This window comes from Callorhinus ursinus, unplaced genomic scaffold, assembly GCF_003265705.2.
Source record: "Callorhinus ursinus isolate GAN/ISIS: 27379988/994484 unplaced genomic scaffold, GSC_fseal_2.0 scaffold3, whole genome shotgun sequence".
Taxonomy (NCBI): Eukaryota; Metazoa; Chordata; class Mammalia; order Carnivora; family Otariidae; genus Callorhinus; species Callorhinus ursinus.
In genome coordinates, this window is record NW_027397065.1 from 34,022,570 (window position 1) to 34,041,903 (window position 19,334).

A 19,334-nucleotide genomic window follows, 5' to 3' on the forward strand; every position below is an offset into this window, starting at 1 on the left:
CTAAAAGTAACATAGACCAGAAAGGAACACAGACAATACACAGTAACAGTCACCTTACAGACAGTACAATGGCACTAAATTCCTATCTTTCAATAGTTACCCTGAATGTAAATGGGCTAAATGCCCCAATCAAAAGACACAGGCTATCAGATAGGATAAAAAAAACAAAACCCATCAATATGCTGTCTGCAAGAGACTCATTTTAGACCCAAAAACACCTCCAGATTAAAAGTGAGGGGATGGAAAACTATTTATCATGCTAATGGACACCAAAAGAAAGCTGGGGTGGCAATCATTATAGCAGACAAATTAGATTTTAAACCAAAGACTATAACAAGAGATGAGGAAGGACACTAAATCATACTTAAAGGGTCTATTCAACAAGAAGATCTAACACTTGTAACTATTTATGCCCCTAACATGGCAGCAGCCAATTATATAAGCCAATTAATAACAAAAGCCAAGAAACACATCGACAACACTACAATAATAGTGGGGGACTTTAACACCCCCCTCACTGAAATGGACAGATCATCTAAGCAAAAGATCAACAAGGAAATAAAGACTTTCAATGACACACTGGACCAAATGGACTTCACAGACATATTCAGAACATTCCATCCCAAAGCAACAAAATACACATTCCTCTCTAGTGTCCATGGAACATTCTCCAGAACAGATCACATCCTAGGTCACAAGTCAGGTCTCAACCGGTACCAAAAGATTGGGATCATTCCTGCATATTTTCAGACCACAATGCTTTGAAACTAGAACTTAATCACAAGAGGAAAGTCGGAAAGAACTCAAATACATGGAGGCTAAAGAGCATCCTACTAAAGAATGAATGGGTCAACCAGGAAATTAAAGAAGAATTAAAAAAATTCATGGAAACCAATGAAAACGAAAACACAACTGTTCAAAATCTTTGGGATGCAGCAACGGCAGTCCTAAGAGGAAAGTATATAGCAATACAAGCCTTTCTCAAGAAACAAGAAAGGTCTCAAACACACAACCTAACCCTACCCCTAAAGGAGCTGGAGAAAGAACAGCAAATGAAGCCTAAACCCAGCAGGAGAAGAGAAATAATAAAGATCAGAGCAGAAATCAATGAAATAGAAACCAAAAGAACAGTAGAACAGATCAACGAAACTAGGAGCTGGTTCTTTGAAAGAATTAATAAGATTGATAAACCCCTGGCCAGACTTATCAAAAGAAAAGAGAAAGGACCCAAAGAAATAAAATCATGAATGAAAGAGGAGAGATCACAACCAACACCAAAGAAATACAAACAATTATAAGAACATAGTAGGAGCAACTCTATGCCAGCAAATTAGATAATCTGGAAGAAATGGATGCATTCCTAGAGATGTATAAACTACCACAACTAAACCAGGAAGAAATAGAAAACCTGAACAGACCTATAACCATTAAGGAAATTGAAGCAGTCATCAAAAATCTCCCAACAAACAAGAGTCCAGGGCCAGATGGCTTCCCAGGGGATTTCTACCAAACATTTCAAGAAGAATTAATACCTATTCATCTGAAAATGTTCCAAAAAATAGAAATGGAAGGAAAACTTCCAAACTCGTTTTATGAGGCCACCATTACCTTGATCCCCAAACCAGACAAAGACCCCATCCAAAAGGAGAATTACAGACCAATATCCTTGCTGAACATGGATGCAAAAATTCTCACCAAAATACTAGCCAATAGGATCCAACAGTACATTAAAAGGATTATTCACCAAGACCAATTGGGATTTATCCCTGGGCTGCAAGGTTGGTTCAACATCCGCAAATCAATCAATGTGATACAATACATTAATAAAAGAAAGAACAAGAACCATATGATCCTCTCAATAGATGGAGAAAAATCATTTGACAAAGTACAGTATTTTTCTTGATCAAAACTCTTCAGAGTATAGGGATAGAGGGTACATACCTCAATATCCTAAAAGCCATCTATGAAAAACCCTCAGCAAATATCATTCTCAATGGGGAAAAACTGAGAGCTTTCCCCCTAAGGTCAGGACCACAGCAGGGATGTCCACTATCACCACTACTATTCAACATAGTATTAGAAGTCCTAGCCAGAGCAATCAGACAACAAAAAGAAATAAAAGGCATCTGAATTGGCAAAGAAGAAGTCAAACTCTCAGTCTTCGCAGATGACAGGATACTTTAGGTGGAAAACCCTAAAGACTCCACCCCAAAACTGCTAGAACTCATACAGGAATTCAATAAAGTGGCAGGATATAAAATCAATGCACAGAAATCAGTGGCATTCCCATACACCAACAACAAGACAGAAGAAAGAGAAATTAAGGAGTCGATCCCATTTACAATTGCACCCAAAACCATAAGATACCTAGGAATAAATCTAACCAAAGAGGCAAAGAATCTGTACTCAGAAAACTATAAAATACTCATGAAAGAAATTGAGGAAGACACAAAGAAATGGAAAAATGTTCCATGCTCATGGACTGGAAGAAAAAATATTGTGAAGATGTCAATGCTACCTAGAGCAATCTACACTTTCAGGGCAATCCCTATTAAAATACCATCCACTTTTCAAAGAAATGGAACAAATAATCCTAAAATTTGTATGGAACCAGAAAAGATCCCAAATGGCCAGAGGAATGTTGAAAAAGAAAAGTAAGGTTGGTGGCATCACAGTTCCAGATTTCAAGCTCTATTACAAAGCTGTCATCATCAAGACAGTATGACTGGCACAAAAACAGACACATAGATCAATGGAACAGAATAGAGAGCCCAGAAATGGACCCTCAACTCTATGGTCAACTAATCTTTGACAAAGCAGGAAAGAATGTCCAATGGAAAAAAGACAGTCTCTTCAACAAATGGTGTTGGGAAAATTGGACAGCCACATGCAAAAGAATGAAACTGGACCATTTCCTTACACCACACACAAAAAATAGACTCAAAACAGTTGAAAGACCTAAATATGAGACAGGAGTCCATCAGAATCATAAAGGAGAACGCAGGCAGCAACCTCTTCGACCTCAGCCGCAGCAACTTCTTCCTAGAAACATTGCCAAAGGCAAGGGAAGCAAGAGCAAAAATGAACTATTGGGACTTCATCAAGATAAAAAGCTTTTGCACAAGCAAAAGAAACAGTCAACAAAACCAAAAGACAACCGACAGAATGGGAGAAGATATTTGCAAATGACATATCAGATAAAGGGCTAGTATCCAAAATCTATAAAGAATTTATCAAACTCAACACCCCAAGAGCAAATGATCCAATCAAGAAATGGGCAGAAGACATGAACAGACATTTTTCCAAAGAAGACATCCAAATGGCCAACAGGCACATGAAAAAGTGCTCAACATCGCTCGGCATCAGGGAAATCCAAATCAAATCCTCAATGAGATACCACCTCACATCAGTCAGAATGGCTAAAATTAACAAGTCAGGAAACGACAGATGTTGGCAGGGATGTGGAGAAAGGGGAACGCTCCTACACTGTTGGTGGGAATGCAGGCTGGTGCAGCCACTCTGGAAAACAGTTTGGAGGTTCCTCAGAAAGTTGGAAATAGAGCTACCGTATGACCCAGCAATTGCACTACTGGGTATTTACCCCAAAGATACAAATGTAGTGATCTGAAGGGGTACATGCACCCCCCCCGATGTTTATAGCAGCAATGTTCACAATAGCCAAACTATGGAAAGAGCCAAGATGTCCATCGATAGCTGAATGGATAAAGAAGATGTGGTATAGGAGGGGCGGAGCAAGACGGCGGAGGAGTAGGAGACCTAGATTTCGTCTGGTCTCAGGAATTCAGCTGAATAGGGATCAAACCATTCTGAACACCTACGAACTCAACAGGAGACCGAAGAAGAGAGTAGCAACAACTCTCTGAACAGAAAAGTGACCACTTTCTGGAAGGTAGGACGTGCGGAGAAGTGAATCCGAGGCGATATTCGGAAGGATAGACGGCGGGGGAGGGGCCTCCGCCGGCCGCTTCTGGCAAGTGCTAGAGCCGCGGAGCACAAAATCGGAACTTTTAGAAGTTGGCTCCGTGGAGGGACGTCGCTGCAGTGGCTAAGCAGGGGGTGGAATCCTCCCGGGACAGTGTGGTCTCAGGACCCTTGGGGTCACAGAGAGACCGGGGGTGCCTGAGTGCGCCAGAGCTCCCAGGTATCAGAGCGGGGAAGCCGGCTGCAGAGACGGAGCAGAGTCGCGGGCTCTCAGCTCGGGGTTGCCATAAACTGTGATCTGCGGCCCAGTCGGGGCACGGCTCCTCCAGCAGGGACCCAGCAGGCGGCAGATCCGGGGAGACTCCCCTTCCTTCCCGGGGAGGAGCGGTGCGGGAACGCACTGCAGGGATCTGCTGGGTTTGGAGACTCTGCGCGGGGTCGGGTGCCAGAGATAGAAATGCTCGGTCACAGGCCGGGTGAGCACGGAGTGCGGCCAGAGACCGGGGACACGGAAGTGACTGCTTTTCTCTGGGGGCACACTGAGGAGCGGGGCCCCGAGTTCTCAGCTCCTCCGGGTGGAGATTGGGAGGCCACCATTTCTGCCCTGGTCCTCCAAGGCTGTACGGAGAGCTTGCAGGGAACAAAAGCTCCTGAGAGCAAACCGGAGCAGCTTCCTTAGCCCGGACCCACAAGGGCGGGGCAATTCCGCCTCTGGCAAAAACATTTGGAAACCACAGCAACAGGCCCCTCCCCCAGAAGATCAGCACAAACAGCCAGCAAGCCAAGACCAAGTTGATCGATCAAGGAGAACGGGAGAACTCCAGCGCTAGGGGAATACTGCACATAGATTCATGGCTTTTTTTTTTTTTTTTTTTTTTTTTTTTACCATGATTCATTATTTCATCAAAGTTAATTTTTGTTGACTGTTTTTTTTTTATTTTTCTTTTTCCCTTTTTTAACCAACATCTTATCAATCCCTTTATAAAAAAAAAAACATTTTTCATTTTTCATTTTTAGAGTCATATTTTATCCCTTCATAGTAGTTACCCTTATTTTTGGCATATATATATAAGTTGTTCTCTCTTTAAAATTTTGAGGTACAGTTTCTCCTAACAGATCAAAATATACCCTAAATCACTAGTGTATGGCTTTGTTCTAGTCTCCTGCCTGATCACATTCTCTCCCTTTTTCCTTTTTTTTTTCTTTTCTTAAATCTTCTTTCTTTTTTCAAACAACTTATCTTACCAAGTCCTTTTATAAAACCTTTTATAATTTTCATCTTTACAGTCATCTTCCATCCCTTCATTGTATCAACACTTATTTTGTACATATATGTCTTTCTTCCTTTAAAATTTTAGGAGGCACTTTTTTCTACCAGACCAAAATACGCCCAAAATCTAGTGTGTGGCACTGATCTATGCACTAGCCTGATCATATTTGATCATATTCTGCTTTTTTTGTATAGTTTTGTTTTTGTTTTTATCTTTTTTTTTTCTTTTTTCTCTTTCTTTTTTCTTTCTTTCCCTTTCTTTTCCCCTGGTTTCAGGTCTTTTCTGATTTGTATACAGTATATTTGCTGGGGACGTTGTAAACCTGTTAGCATTTCGTTCTCTCATTCATCTATTCTCCTCTGGACAAAATGACAAGACGAAAGAAATCACCTCAGCAAAAAGAACAAGAGGTAGTACCTTCAGCCAGGGACCTACTCAGTACAGACATTAGTATGATGTCAGACCTAGAGTTCAGAATCATGACTTTAAAGATACTAGCTGGGCTTGAAAAAAGCGTGGAAGTTATTAGAGAAACCCTTTCTGGAGAAATAAAAGAACTAAAATCTAACCAAATCGAAATCAAAAAGACTATTGATGAGGTGCAATCAAAAATGGGGGCACTAACTGCTAGGATAAATGAGGCAGAAGAGAGAATCAGCGATGTAGAAGACCAAATGATGGAAAATAAAGAGGCTGAGAAAAAGAGAGAGAAACAACTACAGGATCACGAGGGCAGAATTCGAGAGATAAGTGATACGATAAGACGAAACAACATTAGAATAATTGGGATCCCAGAAGAAGAAGAAGAGAGAGAGAGGGGGGCAGAAGGTATATTGGAGCAAATTATAGCAGAAAACTTCCCTAATGTGAGGAAGGAAACAGGCATTAAAATCCAGGAGGCACAGAGAACCCCTCTCAAAATCAATAATAATAGGTCAACACCCCGACATCTAATAGTAAAACTTACGAGTCTCAGAGACAAAGAGAAAATCCTGAAAGCAGCTCAGGAGAAGAGATATGTAACCTACAATGGTAGAAACATTAGATCGGCAACAGACCTATCCACAGAGACCTGGCAGGCCAGAAAGGACTGGCAAGATATCTTCAGAGCACTAAACGAGAAAAATATGCAGCCAAGAATACTATATCCATCTAGGCTATCACTGAAAATAGAAGGAGAGATAAAAAGCTTCCAGAACAAACAAAAACTAAAGGAATTTGCAAACACGAAACCAGCCCTCCAAGAAATATTGAAAGGGGTCCTCTAAGCAAAGAGAGAACCTAAAAGCAGCAAAGAGCAGAAACAAACACAGACAACAGACAGTTAACAGTCACCTTACAGGTAATACAATGTCACTAAATTCATACCTTTCACTAGTTACCCTGAATGTAAATGGGCTCAATGCCCCAATCAAAAGACAGGCTATCAGATTGGATTAAAAAACAAGACCCATCAATATGCTGTCTGCAAGAGACTCATTTTAGACCCAAAGACACCCCCAGATTGAAAGTGAGGGGGTGGAAAACCATTTACCATGCTAATGGACACCAAAAGAAAGCTGGGGTGGCAATCCTTATATCAGACAAACTAGATTTTAAAACAAAGACTGTAATAAGAGATGAGGAAGGACACTATATCCTACTTAAAGGGTCTATCCAACAAGAAGATCTAACAATTGTAAATATCTATGCCCCGAACATGGCAGCCAAGTATATAAGCCAATTAATAACAAAAACAAAGAAACACATCGACAACAATATAATAATAGTGGGGGACTTTAACACCCCCCTGACTGAAATGGACAGATCATCTAAGCAAAAGATCAACAAGGAAATAAAGGCTTTCAATGACACACTGGACCAAATGGACTTCACAGAGATATTCAGAAAATTCCATCCCAAAGCAACAGAATACACATTCTTCTCTAGTGCCCATAGAACATTCTCCAGAATAGATCACATCCTAGGGCACAAGTCAGGTCTCAAACAGTACCAAAAGATTGGTACCGGTTCCCTGCATATTTTCAGACCACAGTGCTTTGAAACTAGAACTCAACCACAAGAGGAAAGTCGGAAAGAACTCAAATACATGGAGGCTAAAGAGCATCCTACTAAAGAATGAATGGGCCAACCAAGAAATTAAAGAAGAATTAAAAAAATTCATGGAAACCAATGAAAATGAAAACACAACTGTTCAGAATCTTTGGGATACAGCAAAGGCAGTCCTGAGAGGAAAGTATATAGCAATACAAGCCTTTCTCAAGAAACAAGAAAGGTCTCAAATACACAACCTAACCCTACACCTAAAGGAGCTGGAGAAAGAACAGCAAATGAAGCCTAAACCCAGCAGGAGAAGAGAAATCATAAAGATCAGAGCAGAAATCAATGAACTAGAAACCAAAAGAACAGTAGAACAGATCAACGAAACTAGGAGCTGGTTCTTTGAAAGAATTAACAAGATTGATAAACCCCTGGCCAGACTGATCAAAAAGAAAAGAGAAATGACCCAAATCAACAAAATCATGAATGAAAGAGGAGAGATCACAACCAACACCAAAGAAATACAAACAATTATAAGAACATATTATGAGCAACTCTATGCCAGCAAATTAGATAATCTGGAAGAAATGGGTGCATTCCTAGAGATGTATCAACTACCAAAATTGAACCAGGAAGAAATAGAAAACCTGAACAGACCTATAACCACTAAGGAAATTGAAACAGTCATCAAAAATCTCCCAAGAAACAAAAGCCCAGGGCCAGATGGCTTCCCAGGGGAATTCTATCAGACATTTCAAGAAGAATTAATACCTATTCTCCTGAAACTGTTCCAAAAAATAGAAATGGAAGGGAAACTTCCAAACTCATTTTATGAGGCCAGCATTACCTTGATCCCCAAACCAGACAAAGACCCCATCCGAAAGGAGAATTACAGACCAATATCCTTGATGAACATGGATGCAAAAATTCTCACCAAAATACTAGCCAATAGGATCCAACAGTACATTAAAAGGATTATTCACCATGACCAAGTGGGATTTATTCCTGGGCTGCAAGGCTGGTTCAACATCTGCAAATCAATCAACGTGATACAATACATTAACAAAAGAAAGAACAAGAATCATATGATCCTCTCAATAGATGCAGAAAAAGCATTTGACAAAGTACAACATCCTTTCTTGATCAAAACTCTTCAGAGTATAGGGATAGAGGGTACATACCTCAATATCATAAAAGCCATCTATGAAAAACCTACAGCGAGTATCATTCTCAATGGGGAAAGGCTGAGAGCCTTTCCCCTAAGGTCAGGAACACGGCAGGGATGTCCACTCTCACCACTGCTATTCAACATAGTATTAGAAGTCCTAGCCACAGCAATCAGACAACAAAAAGAAATCAAAGGCATCCAAATCGCAAAGAGGAAGTCAAACTCTCACTCTTTGCAGATGATATGATACTGTACGTGGAAAACCCAAAAGACTCCACCCCAAAACTGCTAGAACTCATACAGGAATTCAGTAAAGTAGCAGGATATAAAATCAATGCACAGAAATCAGTGGCATTCCTATACACCAACAACAAGACAGAAGAGAGACAAATCAAGGAGTCTATCCCATTTACAATTGCACCCAAAACCATTAGATACCTAGGAATAAATCTAACCAAAGAGGCAAAGGATCTGTACTCAGAAAACTATAAAATACTCATGAAAGAAATTGAAAAAGACACAAAGAAATGGAAAAACGTTCCATGCTCATGGATTGGGAGAATCAACATTGTGAAGATGTCAATGCTACCTAGAGCAATCTACACATTCAATGCAATCCCCATCAAAATACCATCCACTTTTTTCAAAGAAATGGAACAAATAATCCTAAAATTTGTATGGAACCAGAAGAGACCCCGAATAGCCAGAGGAATACTGAAAAAGAAAGGCAAAGCTGGCGGCATCACAATTCCAGACTTCCAGCTCTATTACAAAGCTGTCATCATCAAGACAGTATGGTACTGGCACAAAAACAGACGCATAGATCAATGGAACAGAATCGAGAGCCCAGAAATGGACCCTCAACTCTATGGTCAACTTATTTTTGACAAAGCAGGAAAGAATGTCCACTGGCAAAAAGACAGTCTCTTCAACAAATGGTGTTGGGAAAATTGGACAGCCACATGCAGAAGAATGAAACTGGACCATTTCCTTACACCTCACACAAAAATAGACTCCAAATGGTTGAAAGACCTAAACGTGAGACAGGAGTCCATCCAAATCCTAAAGGAGAACACAGGTAGCAACCTCTTCGACCTTAGCCGCAGCAACTTCTTCCTAGAAACATTGCCAAAGGCATGGGAAGCCAGGGCAAAAATGAACTATTGGGATTTCATCAAGATAAAAAGCTTTTGCACAGCAAAAGAAACAGTCCACAAAACCAAAAGACAACCGACAGAATGGGAGAAAATATTTGCAAATGACATATCAGATAAAGGGCTAGTATCCAAAATCTATAAAGAACTTATCAAACTCAACACCCAAAGAACAAATAATCCAATCAAGAAATGGGCAGAAGACATGAACAGACATTTCTCCAAAGAAGACATCCAAATGGCCAACAGGCACATGAAAAAGTGCTCAACATCACTCGGCATCAGGGAAATCCAAATCAAAACTTCAATGAGATACCACCTCACACCCGTCAGAATGGCTAAAATTAACAAGTCAGGGAACGACAGATGTTGGCGGGGATGTGGAGAAAGGGGAACCCTCCTACACTGTTGGTGGGAATGCAAGCTGGTGCAACCCCTCTGGAAAACAGTATGGAGGTTCCTCAAACAGTTGAAATTAGAGCTACCGTTCGATCCAGCAATTGCACTGCTGGGTATTTACCCCAAAGATACAAATGTAGGGACCCGAAGGGGTACGTGCACCCCAACGTTTATAGCAGCAATGTCCACAATAGCCAAACTGTGGAAAGAGCCAAGATGCCCATCGACAGATGAATGGATAAAGAAGAAGTGGTATATATACACAATGGAATATTATGCAGCCATCAAAAGGAATGAGATCTTGCCATTTGCAACGACGTGGATGGAACTGGAGGGTGGTATGCTGAGTGAAATAAGTCAATCAGAGAAAGACATGTATCACATGACCTCACTGATATGAGGAATTCTTAATCCCAGGAAACAACCTGAGTGTTACTGGAGTGGTTGGGGGTGGGAGGGATGGGATGGCTGGGTGATAGACATTGGGGAGGGTATGTGCTACGGTGAGCGCTGTGAATTGTGCAAGACTGTTGAATCACAGATCTGTACTTCTGAAACAAATAACGCAACATATTTTAAGAAAAAAGGAAAAGAAGAAGATAACAGGAGAGGAAGAAAAGGGGAGTATGTCAGAGGGGGAGACGAACCATGAGAGATGATGGACTCTGAAAAACTGAGGGTTCTAGAGGGTAGGGGGGTGGGGGGATGTGTTAGCCTGGTGATGGGTATTGAGGAGGGCACGTTTTGCATGGTGCACTGGGTGTTATGAACAAACAATGAATCATGGAACACTGCATCAAAATCTAATGATGTAATATATGGTGATTAACATAACAATAAAAAAAAATTTAAAAAAAAATGCATGTAAGAAAATGAAAAGACTAGGCACAGACTGGGAAAATATATTCACAAAGCATATATCTGATAAAGTATTTGTATTTAGAATATACAAATATACAATTGTATTTAGAACATACAAAGAGTTTCTTCAACTCAATGATAAAAAAATCAACCCAATTAAAATGGGTAAAATATTTGAATAGATACTTTACAAAAATAAGGATACAAATGGCCATGGCCAGTAAGCACATGAAGAGATAGTTGCTCAACATCACTAGTCATTCAGAGAAATGCAAATTAAAACCACAATAAGATACCACCATAGAACCACTAGAATGACTAAAGTTAAGAGACAGGCAAGACCAAGTGTTGAAAGAAGGCAGAGCTACTGGAACTCTCATATACTACTGATGGGAATGTAAAATTGTACAGCCCTTTTGGGAAATAGTATGGCAGTCTCTTAAAATGTTGAACATACACGAATCATAGGATCCAGCAACCCTATTATCAGGTATTACTTGAAAAGAATGAAAATATATGTCTGCACATATGTTTGCAAATGTTCTTAGCAGTACTAATCATATAGGCCCCAGGTGGAAACAACCCCACATGTCCAATGATGGACAACTACTTGATGGTACAGCAACTCAACAATAAAAAGGAAAAAATATACACAATATGAACCTCAAAAACACCATGCTGAGTAAAGTAAGTCACACACAAAAACCATATGATTTCATTTATATGAAACTCAAGAAGAGGCAAAAATGTAATCACAGAAAACAAATTAGGGATTGCCTAGGCCTGGAGACTGGGAAAGGGGATCAATGACAAGGGGACTCAAAAAACTTTCAGGGTGACACACCTGTTGATATTGTGACTATGGTGGAGTTGACTCAACACTATACCTTAGTAAGATTCAGTAGACTGTGGTTCATAATGAATTAATTTTGTGTGAAATTATCTTAATAAAACTAAAAACAAAGTTGTCTTCAAATAATACACAGTAGCTAAAATGATTTTTTTTAATCATAAGTCAGATTATGTTAAATTTGAAAAAAAAACAGTTTCCTTGAACTCTTTTGTTGGCTTTCCATCATACTTGGGATAACATCTTAACTCTTTTCCGTGACCCCTCTGGCCCTGAGAGAGCTGGCTTCTGCTCCCTACCTCTCCAAATCATTGCTTACACTTTCCTACTGCTCATCATGTCCCATCCACACTGGTCTTTCTACTCCTTGAACATTCAGAACACAGTCCTACCTGAGGGCCTTTTCACTTACTGTTCCCTCTGCCTACAACACTTTGTCCCTAGGTCTTCCCAAGCCTGGTGACTTCATATTATTCAAGTGTCAACTCAGATGTCTCTTCTGAGAGAGGCCTTTCTTGATGGTACCTTTTAAAATATCTCCTGATTCATATAACCCTAGCTTATTGCCTTTTAGAGACTTAACATCATCTGGAATTAATTTGTCCAGTTATTTATTTACTTCTTATTGCCTTTCTTCTTTTCCCCTCTCTGGAATGTAAAATATCCATGAGAAGAGGAAACTTGCCTTGCATTAAACTACCTGTGGGATAGATGCAGAATGAATTACAGACCCGAGTACAAAAACACAATAAAATGCATGTCGTAACTGATCATCTCAGGTCATAGGACAGATGTCTCCTTGAATAATATAGAGTCTAGTTAATTAGCCTTTTGTTTGAAGTTTATGATGTATATGAAGTATATGACTGCTATATGACTGCCAAAGCCTATTTTACAAAGCTCACCATTTCTTCCTTGATGCGCTCTGTGATTTTATCTGTCGCTTCCTCGTGTGCATGGAACAAGCTGATGACGCTGGTATTATCAGGGTCTAAGATATTTCCATCGTCATCTCTGACAATCAGATCAAGCTCAAGAATTCTGAAAAGCAAAAACAGAGGGTGGGGATAAATCAGGGGAGGCTTAAGCCTTTAAGATGTTGGTGAGAAGTTTATACCAGAAAGTTCTCCTGGTCTCTGAGAATTGCAGACTTCCATGGAACAGCTCTACACCAACAGCCTTGCACACAGCCATGAGGCATACTGGTACAGTTCAGCCTCTTTGGGTGGTACTGTGGCAATGTATATTCAGTTTGCTTAAAATGTATATCTCCTGCGATACTGAATCTAGAGAAACATACACATTTGAAGGAGAACTTGTGTTACAGCATTGCCTGCGTCAGCAAAATGTTGAACAAAACCACAATGTCTGTCAAAGGGAGAATAGCTAAGTAAACTGTGACCTGTAATGGAATTCCATGTAGCAGTGCTTAACAAATATGATATAGCTTTAATATGTTTAATGATATATCTCAGTGGAAAAAATAAAGTATGGAAAGATGCATACACTAGGTTAATATAAATAAATAAACCAAGCCAGATATATTGTTAGGTTGAACGTACATGAATGAAAAGAAAAAAGAGAAGGGTTTGGACAAAAAGTGCCAAACCACCAATACTACCAACAGGGGTACCTGTGAGGAGGGGTAGGACTCTGGGACCAAAAGGGGTGGAGGGGTCAAAGGAGACATGTGCCTTATCTTAAATTGTTTTACAAATGTGATATGATATAATATAACATATAGCAGAGAATTTATTCATATGTTATCTATTCAACATTTTGAACACAGTTGCTGGGAAAAAAAATCTCAGATATATTGCTTGTTATCCACAGCTTGCTCTTTTGCTCTTTGACTTCCAGGCCACAAGCTTTCCCCTGCTTGGTATTGATTTGTTTCAACTGCATCTGTCATTCTGATTGGCATCAATGATACTTAATTACAGCAAACACGTAACACTTGCGGTAAGCTGACATACATTAAATGTTTTACGTATATTAATGCATTTTATGTACTATTAATACCCCCATTTTACAAATGAAGAAAAGACCAAAGATGTGGGGGCTAATTAATTTGCTCAAGGTCACATAGCTAGTTAAAAAGTAATGTGGCATCCTGGTCTGTACTCTTAACCTCTACGGTATACTTTCTAGATGGGAGGCACTTAGGAACAGTACTAGATTAGGGGACCAAGGATAGGTTTGCAGAGGCCTCGATTTGAAGCTGCTTTTGCACTTGATGTTGAGACGGAGGACCTCGCTGTCCATACAAAGAAGGTAGGGGGAAGTGGGCTGATGAAGACTCTGAGAAGGCCAACAGTGGTCCTACTAGGCACCATTATTGAGTACCAGATTCTGGAAGGCAGCAAGGAGAAATGAAGGAGACAAAGTTTCCATCTCTTATTTGAGAACCAGAGTGAGAAGCACATCTCTCATCTCATCCAAATGCAAACAGAAGGGAGCCAAGGTTCACCCGTTTGTCCACATTCATTAGGAAATTAACTTCCAACTAGATATGACTCATAATGCTGCACAGCCATGCTGCCGAATGGGCGATGCTAAGGGGGAATAAATGCTTTCAACTAATGCTGAGCAGAGGCTCGTGTGACCTCAGAAAAGATGGAGCATAGCCAACACATAATCTAATGCCAAGATCTCTCTGGCTCCTTTTCTTCAAAATTTATCAGAGTGGATTCGGTTCTAAAATGTATGAATAAAACATTCTTTAGGGTCCAGCTACCTTGGGATTTGGAGGAGTCATTTGAGGATTCCTCACTCCTTGGAGACCATGGAGCTTGCCCATTATTGGTCTCACATGGAATTTCAGAAGCTTTAGTAGTTACAGCCCAGGACTGTCAGGAGTCCCATAACCCAGCGTCAGGAAAGGCTGTCTCCCAGTTGAACAGCAGACCATTTACTTTGGAGAAATGAGCATTCTGACATTCTCTCCTCAGAGGTAGTCCCACACTGCTCTCTTCTGTTTGAGAAAGTGATAAGATGAACCCAAAACAAGTGCAGGGGAAGAAGCCTCTACCGTATGCATTTTTCAAAAACAAAAATATTTTAATGGTAATGAAAACAGAAATGGCTCCTTCTGCGGCTCCTGATCATCCCCTGGACAAATCCAAACTCCTTTATTTGGCACTTAGGCCTTCAAGGTTCCAGCCCCAGTCTGCCTTCCTCTCCATGTTCATGTTAATCTCTCAGCTCCTCGCACATTCTCCCCCTACCCCCAGTTTCTTTACCTAATAATTCCCAGTAGTCTTGTTAGATTCTGGGCAGATGTCAGCCACCTCCCTGCCTCCCCTTGCCCTTTTGTCTGTGCTTCCTGCTCTTGGGAAAGGCATGACTTCCTACTCCACTGTCTGTTCACTTCTCTCTCTCCCATATTAACCTACACTGTCCTTGGAGGCAATAGAATGCAGTAATAGTTAAGCACTTGAACTCTGGAGCCAAGCTATTGGTTCAAATTTCAGTCATCTGGGGCAAAATGACCTAATCACTTTATGAACCCTAGTTCCGTCATCTGAGAAATAGGGATGATAATAGTACTTACCTACTTCATAGAGTTGTCATGAGATTTAACTGAATTAATGTATGGAATGTGCTTAAAACAGCACCTGACAGATAGTCACCACTCAGTAAGTTATTCTTAGTTCTCTGCTTGCTTTTATTGTTGATATAGCAGCTGTATTTTGTAAATATCTGTGTCCTCGAGGCCTAGCAGGTGCTCAACAAAAGTTTGAGGTCTGAATGAAGGAACAAAGTGAATGATGGGAGAAATAGTCTGATTCTGGTCAGTCCTACAGCCCTAAATTCCTATCCATCATGCTTCCCTGACTCTCACAGTGTGAGGCAGTGCACCTCACACAGCTCCTGACGCTCTGCCCAGAGGTCTGGACTTCTGGCTTTCAGGAAGCCATCCACCCCATATTAGAGCTCTGAGCTCCAAACACGCCAAGCCGGTGATAATTGAAGGTGTCCAAATCTCCCTCCCATCCAGCTAAGTCATCAGGGAAGGGAGGCAAGAAGCAAGGGACTCCCTAGCTCAGGGCCTCCGTTTCCAAGGATGGCTCTCACTTCCCAAAGGGAAGTGACTGAAACCAGAAGCACAGGGCTGGTCCAGACAATGCTGCAGAGGCACCGCTGACCTGGGGAGGACCCTCTCCTCCTCCTTCTCCCAACACCGCCATTCATGCACTCATCCAGCTATCATTCACTGAGCACCTCCCGTGTGCAGACCCTGTTCCCGACACAGAGAGGTAAATTAGATGGCCACTGTCTTATAGAGTTCCCGTCACAGCAGGGGAGAAAGACCAGTAAGGAGGTGATTACTGTGGAGGGTGCTAAGGGCCTGCAAGGGCACCTAACCCAGCCAGGGGTGGGTAGGGGAAAATCAGAGAAGACTTCCTATGAGCGGTGACCATTTCTTCCACCCTTGGCCTTTTTTCTTAGGATGAAGAAACAACATCTGAAGGTCACAGAGGCCATTACTGCAAAGCAGCTAATCTCCCTTGATACTCACACTCCCAGCTGTGACCATTCCCAGCTAACGATGTCACCGCACCAGTGGCAGCAGCAGCTGAGTGGCAAATCCTTCCTGTCACTTTGGGATGATGTGCATTATGAGCAGATTTGGACACGCTTGCCAGCCGCCAGCAGGGAAACCAACAGAGGGACTGGGTTCCTGGGATGGGAAGCAGCTGTAAGCTGGACCCGTTGACTTTCCTAATGCCTATGGATCTTCTTCCTAGTGCATATGACAAAGGCAAGAAAGCCTGGCTGCAGGGAAATTTCCTTCTTATCGCATTAGATGGGCTCTTTCTACTTCCCCCTTGGGCCTTATGGCCCAGGCTTCTGACCCATTTCACAATCTTCTAGACCTGCCATGCTCTCTCATGCACTCCTACCTTCCTTTTCTTTCTTTTTATTTTTCCTACTTAATACTTCTTTATCTTTCAAAATTCCCCCTCAGGTTTACCTCCTTCAGGAAGCCTTCCTTGATTTCCTTCTCCACATTGAATTAAGAGTACTCTTATTTTATAAGCCATCAAACTTACCACAATGCATATTAGCAGTTTGCTTGTAGCTTACTCCTAACCAGACTGTGGTTCCTTAGCAGACAGGAGCTTTTATTTCTAGAGCTTCAACAGCTAGCAAGGTATCAGACCAATCATAAGTGTTCGAGACATGTTTGTTGTTGGGATGAATAAGCAAATGAGTAGGATTTAGAGGTCATCCAAATAACCAGGAGGGAGGGGTTCTCAAATGCATCCAGGTAGCATAGTGGCGGGCCTATGGACTCTGGAGCCAGATTGCTTGGGTCTAAATTCTGGTTCTGCCATTAATAGCTATGCAATTCTGGACAAATTACTTGGCCTCTTTAAGGGCCTTAGTTTCTTCATCTGAAAACAAATGTGGACAATAAAACTGCATGCCCCATAGAGTTATTATAAGAATTAAATAAGACACTGAATGTAAAACATGTAGCATCAAGCCTGGTACATAATAAGCTTGGATTAAGTGTTACTTGTAATATTATTATCACTACTATTATTATCAGTGGGTTGTCCTGCCTTGAAAAGTTGTCTCATGTTCTCTTTAACTTAAAAGCATTCAAAATCCAAACACTTTCTGCTACTTCCCTTTTGAGGAAACACTTTTGTAACTATGCATATGAGTTAGCTGATGGCATGTGGCTTGGATAATTTAGGATGGGGGAAGGGACATTAAGTCTCACACTGGGATTTAAGGGAGAGTTTTGTAAGTGCAGAAATAAAATGACAACTAAGCCAAAAGTGAACCAGCATGACTGTGCTCCCCAGCCCCTCGGAAGTAGGTTAAATGAGTGTCCTAAATCTCTCAGCCCAGTAATAACCACTGCATAAGCAAGCCCTCCCTCTGCTTGCATGTCCCTAGGTCCCACGGGGGTGATAAGAAAGGCACACAAGCACCAAGTTGGTAACAGCCTTCTCTCAAATAGAAAGTGGCAAATGCGCATCTAAAAATGAAACCAAGTTTCTCTGGAGGGAGACAGGGAAGAAGGGGGGTAGGTAGGAGAAGAGAGCATTTTTTCCGAGAAAAGAGAGACTTACTTGTTGCCATAGTCAATTTTAGATGTGACTTTCTGCTTCAGTTCCTTCAGCTCATCCTTGGGCAGAGTTCCTGAGAGGAGCTGGGACCGCCACTCCATCAGGTCATACATCATGGACTGCACCTGCATGAACCGTTCTTTTTTGCTGGCCTACAAGACAGGAAACAGTGCACAGTCACCTGGACCGACGGTGTGTTGGCATCTATGTGGCAAACTGTGCCAAAGTCAGTCAAGCACGTTCAGGGGCCATGGCATGAACATCTCTCCTGGTCCCTACCCAGTTACCAACGGATTGGGCGGTAGTCTCCGTCGTCCACATATTTCCTCCCGCTGGGCCACAGAGACTTCCAGAAATGAAAGTGATAATCCTAATCACTTCTTGGCTAAAGTAAGCGTGATCTCTGGACTGCCATCAGAAAAGATACTCGTTGAGCAGAAATGCCATGAATATCTGCTGTAACGCAGGTCCTAGAGCTCAAGCTCTTTAAGGCTGGGAACCAGGACCATTTTTCTGGTGATAAAGGCTTATTTCTAGGGCAGCATTCCCCCCCACATGTGACATGTACAACCTGTGAGACACAATGGCTTTGGTGATACAAAGACCCAGTGTTAAATCACACAGACCCATATGGTGATTCTCCTTCCATCCTTCTGTAGAAAGGAAGGAGAAAGGTGCAGTTTCATGGTAATATGTCTTTTTTTTTAAGATTTTATTTATTTATTTGACGGAGAGAGACACAACGAGAGAGGGGACACAAGCAGGGGGAGTGTGAGAGGGAGAAGCAGGCTTCCCACTGAGCAGGGAGCCTGATGTGGGGCTCAATCCCAGGACCCTGGGATCATGACCTGAGCCGAAGGCAGATGCTTAACGACTGAGCCACCTAGGTGCCCTTCATGGTAACATGTCTTTAACCCCTCTCTCGCGTTTGTCAATTCCTTTTTTTAACAAAGAGAGAGAGGTTTTGAGCTCAGAGCTTTTGACAGGTACTATAGCAAGCATTTAATAACATTGCCTTGTTTTCATTGTATTTATTTGAATAATGTTCTTCTAATCATGCCAAGCACTTTTGGCTTTCCATTTGGGAAAGCATGTGATACACACACACACACACACACACACACACACACACACACACACACACGTATTTGTCCTTTGTCCCCAGTTCTTGGCACACAGCTCCTAAAGCCCTTGAAATTTCCTGAGTGATAAGAGCCTCTTTTCTTATTCATAATGGGCTCCTTTTGACCATACCTGAGTTTATGCTACTGACATGACTCTTGGTGGCCCCCTCCACAGCTTCTGGATGGGAAGCTGGATGCCAGAGGAATCTACCATGTGATTAGAGAGTTGGAACTTTCAGCCCCACTCCCTTCCCCCTTCCCCTTCAAGGAACAGAGAGAGGCTGGGGATGGAGCTCAATCACCAATGTCCAAAGATTTCATCAATCATGCCTATGTAACGAAACTTTGATTAAAACTTTCAATCAAAAGATTCAAGGAGCTTCCCAGATAGTGAACATATCTATGTGCAGGGAAAGCGGCATGCCAAGAGAAGGCA

General features: G+C 41.6%; 1 protein-coding gene across 1 annotated transcript in view; it reads right to left on the reverse strand.

The window, feature by feature from the left end:
- Window positions 1-19,334, reverse strand: part of DOCK2 (dedicator of cytokinesis 2) — a 414,356-nt gene that overhangs the window by 361,819 nt on the left and 33,203 nt on the right. The window contains exons 6-7 of the mRNA XM_025867057.2: window positions 17,778-17,926; window positions 12,591-12,726 (exon numbers count right to left, since the gene is read on the reverse strand). Coding sequence (XP_025722842.1) covers window positions 12,591-12,726; window positions 17,778-17,926 — 285 coding nt within the window. The remainder of the gene's footprint in view (window positions 1-12,590; window positions 12,727-17,777; window positions 17,927-19,334) is intronic.